The sequence below is a fragment of the Perca fluviatilis genome, chromosome 6 (assembly GCF_010015445.1).
Source record: "Perca fluviatilis chromosome 6, GENO_Pfluv_1.0, whole genome shotgun sequence".
Classification (NCBI taxonomy): Eukaryota; Metazoa; Chordata; class Actinopteri; order Perciformes; family Percidae; genus Perca; species Perca fluviatilis.
In genome coordinates this window covers 25,958,398-25,969,374 of record NC_053117.1, presented here as the reverse complement: position 1 = coordinate 25,969,374, position 10,977 = coordinate 25,958,398, and the positions used below count along the sequence as shown (strand labels likewise).

Sequence of the window (10,977 nt, the reverse complement as noted above, 5' to 3'; positions counted from 1 at the left end):
GTTTTTATCGGCTATTGCCGCAATTTAAAGCCGAGATAGGGTGGATGTCTGTCAGATACAGCATCTAACGTTAGCTACTCCGCTGTGCTGTAGAGTTAATGTCTGGCTATGTAAGTTAGCAACGTTGATGCTGTGTTCTCAACCTGGCAACCCCTGTGAACGTCGAGTGTGGCGGAGGAGGGGGCGGGGGAGACGACTCAGTCCAGTATTTCGAATTTGGACTGCAGTATAAAATAGCAAAAAAATTCCGGTGCAACACAGATGTCTTCTTACTTGATGGTTTTATTTCTTAAGGTGCATAACAGTGACTAACGTTTCAGTAAGGTTACATCTTCATCAGAGTCCTGGACTGCAGTAAGTATTAACGCTCATTACATATTGGACCTTAAAAAAAAACTATGAAAATCTTTGGTACCAAAACCTAAACAAGGATTAAATGTTGAGACTGTGATAAGAAATAAATGCCTCTTTCTCTTTGCTATGCTGGATGCTCTCCTCCTGTTAGTCACATGGAGCCCTTCATCCACATCGATGATGAGAGGCCAACCACTGAAATCAGTCACTGTTAGAGCTTCAAAGCAGAGGGGAGTAACTGTGGGATGATGCCAGGAAACTAAGGTCAGCTGCCTCATTCATAAAATGGAGTTATGGTTAAATTTCTTTTCTCTAATGATATGAGCAGAAACCCACAATCAGCAGTTACAGTATTTATAACAACTTTTTTCAATCTTTTCTGTATTTCTAAGAGGAAAAAAAAATCAAATCAACTATAGGCTTGAATACATTTCTTCTTAGTTATATGTTGGGCTTCTGCAATGGGGGAAATCATTAATGCTATCGTTATTGGCATACCTTTGTTAAAGCTGGGATAAATTAATAATCAAATCCAATTTTGTTGTTTTGTTGTATGTTTTTTGTTTAAAGATACATGTTTCAAAATATCAATCTTCTCATCCAACTCTTGCCAAAAAAGTGAATAAGCATGTTTCACAAAATGTTGAACTTTTAACAGAATGCCATAAACTATGTCTAAACCATGTCTGTGAAAGTAATCTACATTCTTTTTTTGTGATCAATTTGTTTTTATTGATTGATTTATGATTATATAGAGGTTGGGGTTGCAAGTTGGAAGATCACAAATAAAGTAGATGAATATAATCACAAATATCCATGCATTAATCAGCAAAAAATTAGCACCCACTGACCCTATGGACACGGAGATTGTAAAGTAGGCAAGTAATCTCCATTCTGTACATGCAAACAAACTTTGTTGGATGGAGTTCACATGAAGTTGAAATATTGAAGCTTATGCAGGAAAGTGCTTCATGTGAATAAAGCGTAGGCATCCATGGAAAGTGATTCTGAAACTACAAACTAAACTAATTTAGTTTGAGTTTAAATCGAATGACACTTTTAGCATTTTGTTGAACCAAAATGGTACCTGGAAGGAGTCCCAGACTGCAGACATCAGCAAAAATTGAACAAAAATTTATGCAACGTGATGTCAAATATTTGGGAGCCCTAAACTTCCCACTATATTAAATGAAATTTGTCTTGTGATTATTTGTAATGGAAACTGGAAATTGTTGTTTCCATTACTTGGCTTGCTGTACTACTGTATTGCTCAGAAAGGACATGACACTTTCACATCAACCCAGCACATCCTGTTCTCCTTCCTGTGCCAAAGTGACACACACACACACACACACACACACACACACACACACACACACACACACACACACACACACACACACACACACACACACACACACACACACACACGTACACACACACACACACACACACACACACACACACACACACACACACAAAACTCATACTGTATGTCAACAAACTTTCTTCCTATTACAATTTATAATAAACATTTCTCTTCTCTTGCTCTTTTAATTAGCCACACACTCACAAACAGACACACGCACAGCTCAGTTCAAGACAAGATTGATGTTGCACTGATTACTGTGGATCAATAAATGTATTATACGAGAAAATCAACGAGGATCAGGAAAATCATCTTTAATCTTATTCTTTTTTGTTTTGTTGCTGTCTGTGATGTGTTTGTGTGTGTGTGTGTGTGTGTGTGTGTGCGTGTTTGTATGCCTACGTGACAGCATGTGTGGCCACACACAGTATGTGTATGTGTGCTGACATATATAAGTGTGTATCTGTTTGTGCAGTTGAGTGTTAGTCATCTGTTTCTCTATTTTAGGCTCGAGTTTGTTTCTCTTTGTGTGTACTGTGATTTGGAGTGTGTGTGTGTTTTGTGTTTGCCTCAGCGTGCACATGTACGTGCATGTCTGTGTGTCACAATGAACTTTGTGACCTTTCCACGATAGCCAAGCTAAATAAAGACACAGCCGTCTTTCTCCCCTCTTCATATTGGGCAACCTTGGTTGTAAGTCACACACAACTGCACAAGTAATCTATTTTATTGTGTGTTGATCCGCTAACACATCAGCTGCAGATTTTTATGGCCGTTTCACAGCCTGCGTGCATACTTTTCAATCAGATGATTCAGTTCTGATTTGGATTCTCATCAGAGTTCTGGCTAGGATTCGATTAAGAAACATAGCACTAATAGAGTTTTTACAGCAGAAGCTGATGCTGCCTAGGATAACACTGTGACAATTTGGCCTCTCGATTCTTTTCTTTCCCAACACCAGGAGGCACAATAATGCATCAGAGTTTATATCCATGAAAAACATGAAAGTAATTGTGACCACAGGCATAGCATAAATGAGGCTCATTCCCTACTCAATTGTGAGGCCATACAAGAATATACTTCTGCAACTGCAAGGCTTTTATTTTGACACATCTTTTGTGTGTTAATTAGTGAAATTTTTTTGTGTTTTCGAATCTGGTTTAATGAAACTCACACAACCACATATCTCTGTGCTTCTGTACTTCTGAGGGCACAATGCTTTCTCTAACCCCAAAACCTAACACATTAAATTAGCTCAACCAAACACCAATGCAATAAAAATAGCAATGTATGCAGCCATATCTCACTGGAATAGTCTGTCATACTTTATAATACCAGAATTTGGTACAAAAAAAAATAAAAATAAAACATCTTTAGATGAAGTATTATCCCTGGAGGGGCAAACGTTTTACTTTATTTAAAAAAATTACTTCGACATGGATTCATGTGTGGATTGGTAGTAATAATAGAAATGAATAATATAACTATTTCTATCTAATAACATCTACACAGGCAGATAATGTGGAGTATAGTGACAACCTGAATGCAGTATGTGTAAAAACTGTGTTTTTGTATTTTTCTGACCCTCAGTAAGAGCGGTTGTTGCCAAGGTAACAGCTAAAGGAGAGCCAAATTAACAATTAAAAACTACTTGCCTTACCCAGAAATCTTTAACCAAGTCTGGTTATGTCCTTATTTTTTCACAAGGTTTAAACACTCACACACACACACACACACACACACACACACACACACACACACACACACACACACACACACACACACACACACACACACACACACACACACACACACTGTGTATGTTAAACAGCCAGACTCCCAAAGTGATTCTAATCATAATTGCCTGTGCCCCCTAAAATGTTTTATCACAGATTTCGCAAAGCAAAAGTGCATTTAAATGCCTCCACCTTTAATAAGAAGAGAGCCTGTATGTGTTCTGTCTCTCATTTTTCATCCTGCCTCTTGGATGTTTTCAACAGCCAAATTACTAGTGAAGAAATCTATCTGCCATTATACCGTGCAGGAGATTGGAAATGGAATGCTCTGCGCTGGAACACCCTCCAAATACATAGGCCTACATATTCATACTGTGTATTTGCTACATCCATTGTCTTTGTCTAGTCCTATATTTATTGTATGTACACCTATCTTTGCTAGTCTCTTTGTATATGAGCTTGCATGTGCATTTTATTTTACTCAAGGCTTCTATTGAATGTGAATAAGAGGCTAGTGAGTATATTGTGTTTAATGTTAGTCAGACTCCACTTCAACCAATCAGGCCTGTTTTATATTCCAACTGAGGCTAGAGAATAAGCAGCTTAGGGACACTGTGTCTGTTTGAATATACAACACTGTAAACATACCTCAGAGCTCCCTACGCTTGCACCTCAAACCACATCCATGAATATGGATATAAAACAGAGGACGTAAAGGTGGTACATCACTTCGGTGGTGTATCTTCTTCGAGTGGAAATATGTGCGTGAGGAAAAGCAGGACAGAGAGGCTTGATTCACTGCTGAGAAATCCCAACTGCTCATCAGCATTAATCAATTACAATTCACTGTAGGCCCGCTGACCTCAAATATAACAAGCTGTTACTACAAGTGTGTGTGTGTGTGTGTGTGTGTGTGTGTGTGTGTGTGTGTGCATCTATGTGGGTTGAGCCTGTTTCATGACATAAATACAGACACTTGGTGCAGAATGACATATTCAATATGTGTGTGTGTTGTGTGTGTGTGTGTGTGCACATATGACATTTGGCAACATGCTCCAATTCCTTATAGACTTTCTCTGTTTGTTGGCAGCAAGCGACATCCCTGAGGAGGCTTACTTCTCATGTCCTACTGTGATAGGAGATTTTCCAATGACATCTTGAACTACCATCAGCCCACAATAAAATGGACTATTTCCTAACGTGTTAGAGCTGTTTAATAATGGCAGGAAATTACTTTAGATTGCACTTCGGTTTAACATGTATGCTACAAAAACATTTTGTTAAAACTCTCTTATTTGTAAAACAACGTATTGGTAATTTTCATTTGGAAAATTATCTTTTATTTTTATTTTTATTTTTTTATCTTTGCCCTCAGCCCTGATGTTGTATCATGTGAAAATACAATAAATAAACAAACCGGGGAATGACTCGTGATTTTTCAAGTAGCTTTATTTCCAAACTGGAGAGGGAAGATGACAGATGGGGGGATAGAAGATTGTAAAGCTCAGACCATGCAGTTTGGTCCAAACACAGTAGGAGAAGAGTTTCAGGGGAGAGGATGGTGATCAAGAGACTGATTACTGCATCACCTTTTAGCCATAAATCATACTTTTTTAAGTAAACAAAGCAGCAGTCTCACCACATAAACCCATGGTTGGGGGATTTGAGCAGCATTGCAACTCATATTTATTAGAAACGGCCATGGATTCATGGCCTCTGTGGCTATGTTTGTTGTAATTGCGTTGCTGTAGCTGTTTGTATTTCTGGAGAGAAAATTACCCTTTCAGATGAGTGAAGGGAACAGATGTTTAAGTGCACAGAGCTCTTACTCTCAACCATTTTGTTTTATCAGTTATTTGAATCTCCAAACATCTCTGTGTGATATGGATTGTAATCTGCAAAAAGCCTGCAAATCATCCAACTGAAACAGGCTACGGGTGCTAATGACATTTTCATGTTCGATTACTTTTTCAGGAAAACAGTGCTGAAGAGAGATTTTCCTGCTGCAGTATGCTTAAAAAAATGTACATCCATGACTGTGCTTGTATTTCTGATTGAACATTTTGCTGCACTATAACTTGATGAAACAATGACATATGTTACATTTGTAGATTCTGCATTATGCACATAACTCAAAGTTTGTGTTCCTTCAATTCAACACAAATACATCCCAAACTCAAATATAGCTCGATCTCCACAAAGCAAGAGCTCGACGGCACAAATCAATTCAGCTCTTATTAAAGATATTAAAAATCTGTACAGTGATCTCGCGCTTTGATATCAGTTCCACTTTGCTTGTCTTTCAGAATAAAAGCACAGAAGCCTAACTGAACAATAAATAGGTAATAGACAGAAAACACAAATAGTTTGAAATAAATAATACAGTGTTTTCAATCATTTCCTCCCATCACATACACCAAATATAAAGTAATACTTCATTAAAGCAACACAGAGCCAGATATCACTGAGTCAGGCTGGTGTCCTATAAGGCTCTTTGGTCCCTAGAGGGTGTTCACTAAATAGCCATGTACTGATAAACTGACTTTCAGTTCAATAAGACTTAACTCAATGTAGCGATATACTACTGATCTGTCCATCAAGTAGAAACATTCACAAAGTGATGCCTGCACCAGGTATTCTGGTCTCTATTCTTATCAATATTACAATAGATCTGCAGTACATAGCAGCCAGAAGAGGCACTGACACTCTTTACAGAAAAGCATTAAATTCAACACTCACGCACGCACGCGCGCACACACACACACACACACACACACACACACACACACACACACACACACACACACACACACACACACACACACACACACACACACACACACACAGGTCAGCAGTATTAGACAATTAGTAAATTGAAGTGTTGCTGCTGACAGCCCTTGTCCCATTGAGTCAATAAGCCTGTGTGCTGTTCACATTTACAGACACATTTTCTTTTCTTTTTTATCGAGGAAGCTGACAGAGCCTCAGTCTCATGGTGAGAAAAATAAATGTACCATTCATGCTCTTGCCTCTCAGCTATAAACCAAATGTGCCATGTTGAGGTCCACTGCAGGTGACGATGTACCAGAGGCGTTGGTAAAGAGTGACTCAACCAAATGGTTCTCAGAATAACCCATGTAGGCGTAATTAGGGATAACATTACACATCCATAATTACATTGTTTATGTGTCCTTTACAGTCAATGTAAATGTCTGCCCACTTAAACAGGGTTCTGGAAAATAACGTTGAATTATTTTAGTTTTTTTTCAGTCTTCAGCGGATGTACCTCCCATTAGATACTGTGAATAACATTTGAAACACTTTCAAGAGGCTAAAAACAGTTTTGATTGTTCCTCAAATGTCATTGTCACATGTTCATTAAAAAGGATTGCTCAATCCAGTCCATTGGTGTGAATGTCCAGGTTAAGTTAAATAGCATGAAAAAGCAAAGCTAAGAGGATGAGGATTATCACATTGTCTTATTTTCACATCTCAATAACATTTTGTTGTTTTCTTTTAAGTCCAAATTACCCCACACTTAAGCTTATTCTGTATTTCATAAAAGTTGAAAGCCACGAGTTTCATTACAAACAACCTGATTGTCCATTATGACCCACACCAAGCCACAAGCAAGGTGTCTGATGTGCAGACTTTCCTTATGAAAGCCCTCAAGTTCAATTTGAAAGGGTGCCCTTGTCTGTGCCATCCCGTTTGAAATCGTCAGAAACCTTCTCTTGTTGTTGTTGTTGTTGCTGCTGCTGCGCGTTTTAGATAAAAATCGGGGAACACATGTTTGCCCTGCAGCTGGGCAAATTAGGACTGCAGATGTAAGAAATCACCACTAAGCTTGCGTGCTCCTTGTGCTCTGTATTGATAAATAAATGGCCATAGGCTCACAGAAACCTAAGGTCACTTTTCTTATTTATACTTGTTTTCTTTTCCCATTAGTCCTGTAGAATTTAATAATTACAAAATATTATATATTTTACATTAAACTGTCTGTATTCTTATTTAGGAGTTCATTCTCAACTGTTCTCCTGCTTCCCTCTGTCAGTTTTACGACTTATCACTTGTAAGAGTGTATAGCCTACATTTCTTCAATGATTCTGCACCCCCTGTACCTCAGCATTATCCATAATTCAAAGTGATCTGGAGATAAAACGTTGTAATTGAAATCGTATCAGCAATACTGAAGTGTAAATCCTTTTTTTCATGGAATAGAGGCAGCACTAAATACTTGACTGCTGCCTATATTCCATGTCCTGTTTTCATCCCACACTATGTAAAAATGTATGCGTGTATCTGATGAACGCTGCGATTTCACAGTCCAAGTTGCCTGTTTGGCACACTGTGGCTGTAAAAGAGTGTCTCTCAGTTCTGAACTTCATGCTGGAATTTCCACAGTTCAACATTTTTTTAAGACAGCCCTTTGAGTGTTCGGAAATGGAAATTATTGATTTTTATATGCTTTTTTAGTCCATGTCCTATACAGGGGATATGTATGCTAAAAGAAAGTACCCTTGGTGCTACTACACAGTATCTTTTTGAAGGCATTTCTGAAGTCTTTGTTGAAAATGGTGTAGATGACTGGGTTGAGTGAGGAGTTGCAGTAACCGATCCAAAAGAAAAACGTAAAGAGTGGACCAGGGATGGCACATGTCTCCGGACACACTGCCTGCAGAGAGTAGGAGAAGAAGAACGGGAACCAGCACACCACAAAGACACCGATTACCACCGCCAGAACAAATGTGAAACGCTTCTCTCTGTTAGCCATCGCTTTGCGCCTCGCTGCTCCAGGGTTGTTCTCTGTTTTTGACCTCCTCCCTGGCACCAGCCGAGCCCCCTTCGAAGTGGCGATCATGTCCCGGTAACGCTTGACTGAGGCTGGGGAGTGGACCCCCCCTCCCGCAGGTGATCCTGGCATGCTGGTGCTGCCTCGGCCTCCTCCATGGCTGTGCTCCATATCGCTGTCTGTGCTTGAGCTGTCACCATTGTTATTGTCAGCTTTTTTCCCTCTCTGCCGCTTGCCCTTCTTCCCCTTCTCTTTAGTCTTGGCAGGGGCAGACTGAGGCACAGAGGAGGGAGTTGAGGGGTCATGAGGAGAAGTATCAAGGGAGGTTGTAACAGGGGTCATGGCTAGAGAAGGGGATGGAGGTTGCAGAAGATTATTGGAGGTGGGATTTTGGGAGGTTTGAGTCTCTCCTGGGGAAGGAGAAGGGGTGATGGCGAGGGTTGGGGGTCTGACATTGGATGTTTTGTTCGATGACGGGGGTGTGCTTTCTTCATCATCCTTACCGTTGGCTTGTACATGTCGTGGAGGCTGACTTGGTGTAGCAGAGCCGACCCCATCCTTCCTGGGCTCTCCTGGTGGACAACGTGTTCTCTGCTTGGCAATTTGGTAGATTCTTATGTTGACCAGAATCATGATGAGGCATGGAGCAAAGAAGGAGCCGATGGTGGAGTAAAGGATGTACCAGCGTTCATCATTAAGCCTGCATTGAGGTCCCCCCTCACTCCCCTCATCCCCTCCTTCGCTTTTGTTCAGTGAGAGCAGGGGAGGGAAAGAGATGACGGCAGAGATGAGCCACACCACCACAATAGCGGCTTTGATGCGTTTGGGAGTCCGCTGACGCCCGTAAGTAACCCTGGAAATGGACAGGAAGCGGTCCAGTGAGATGGCGCAAAGGTGCACAATGGAGGAGGTGCAAAACAGCACATCCAGCGCCAGGTAGATCTCACACCATAGAGATTTGAAGTACCAGTAGCCAAGCAGTTCATTGGCCAGAGAAAAGGGGATGATGAGTGTGGCCACTAAAATGTCTGCAGCAGCCAGTGACACTAAAAACAGATTCTGCGGTCCTCGGAGAGACCGGCTGGTCAGGACAGCGATGATGACCATGATGTTCCCCACGATGGTAAAGAGGACCATCAGGGTTATTGCGGTGGCGAAGGCCGCCGTGGCTTCAGGGGAGTAAGGGGCGAGCTTCAGGATGCTCTGGTTGCAGGGCAAGGAGGCTCCGGCGCTGCTCACACTGCTGTTCCAGGCGCTCAGCTCCATGGAGCAGCCGTTCTCCATAACCGAGGCCATGCTGGGATAAGCTTTCCAGGAGTCTTTTTTTGTTTGGTCACTGAATAAAATGTGTTTCCAAAACCGTTAATTGTTTTAATGATTGTGTCATAAGATTATCATACATTGTATGTGCACAATACAATACTGTGTTTACAATTTAAATAATATATTTGATTATAATACATTATAATTTGTGTATTTACCTCAGTTGCTCTCGTTGTGTCCCTGTGTTGTTTCCAAACGAGTGCTCCCTTGCATCCTCCACGGGATCTCTTCCAAGTCCATTTTAAGCATACAAAACAGTCCTGGGCAATGCGGCAAGACACAGATCACGGTTTTTCAATTTAAAAGATATTCCACTTTGTAAAACAGATTTCCTCCCACCCCAAAAAAAATAATAATTGTGACGCTGATTGCTCTGCCCGAAAAACTAAAACTTCTTTAGCGCACGAAGTTTGATTTTTTTTTTTTTCTTAGCGGGTTTATTACTGCCTTAACGATGACAAGATTACATTTATAATAATGTAATTTAGGGTCATTTACAGCGAAGCGACATTGAATGTACAAAATCGAATGAGAGTAAATAATCTCGACCCCTCTGAGATCTCCGTGCGTCCTCGTTTGGAGACGCGCGTATAACTGACAGTCTCATCTGAACAGCGAACACTGAATGGTTTCAATAAAGTGAAATAAAGTTACTATGCAATATTTACAGTGATTTACTAGTAAATGCCTGATGGCAGCGTTTCAAATCGAACAACAGAAAGCTCAAAGTTAACCTCAAGCTCTCCAGCTTTACGCATGAAGAAACATATGAAGTCAAAACGCGTTGTTCCTTCAGTAGTGAAGTGATCCCTGGACAGCAGCTTCAGTCTGTGAGTCTCAGGAGCTGTTTCTCGGTCCTTGGTGCTTCTGTCTCGTCAGAAGTTCACCGGGATACGAAGATACAGCTGTTCCGCTGGCGCACATCACAGGCTTCCACACAGAGGCGCAGCAGCATCTTCACTTGTGAACGGGACGTTACGAAGGAAATCTAATGAGTGAGGTGCCTCCCATCTCCCTCTAGCTCTTCTTTTTAGACCCGGTGATGTCATTGTGGAGCTGTGGGCGTCATGGGTTCCTTACTTTCTCTCTCCCTGTAGCCCCCCTCCCTCCCTCTTTCCCTCTCTCACAATTATAGCTCAGTGGTTCCCAAACTTTTTCACTTTTAGGGCCCCTAAACTGACACAAATTAGACCACGGACCCCCATTCGATAAGATTTTGACCCAGGGTCCCCCATATGATAGGATTTTTGCTTTTAGATGTTTTATTACAGAAAGTGTATGAAACCCATGACCAAATTAGTCATACATTCTGTCATTGTGTTACTTAAGGATGGAATTATAGTGAAAATAAATGATTGCCCTTTTTTCCGGGGACACCCTGGAACCACCTGAAGGACCCCTGT

The 10,977-nt window shown here is 40.9% G+C and overlaps 1 protein-coding gene across 2 annotated transcripts; it reads right to left on the bottom strand.

Moving 5' to 3' along the window:
* Positions 1 to 4,887: 4,887 nt before the first annotated feature.
* On the bottom strand, positions 4,888 to 10,576 carry adra2b (adrenoceptor alpha 2B). 2 transcript variants are annotated; one of them, XM_039802762.1, is made up of 3 exons: positions 10,309 to 10,576; positions 9,733 to 9,834; positions 4,888 to 9,587 (listed from the first exon to the last, which is right to left on the bottom strand). In XM_039802762.1, the coding sequence occupies exon 3, from the start codon at positions 9,545 to 9,547 to the stop codon at positions 7,964 to 7,966; it is 1,584 nt and encodes a 527-aa protein (XP_039658696.1). In that variant the 5' UTR covers positions 9,548 to 9,587; positions 9,733 to 9,834; positions 10,309 to 10,576; the 3' UTR covers positions 4,888 to 7,963. The 2 variants fall into 2 exon arrangements, with proteins under 2 accessions (XP_039658696.1, XP_039658695.1); XM_039802761.1 differs by having other exon boundaries at positions 9,733 to 10,576.
* Positions 10,577 to 10,977: the final 401 nt, after the last annotated feature.

Coding starts and splice junctions, on each gene's coding strand:
- adra2b (XM_039802761.1), bottom strand. CDS start 9,547: ATGGCCTCGGTTATGGAGAACGGCTGCTCCATGGAGCTGAGCGCCTGG.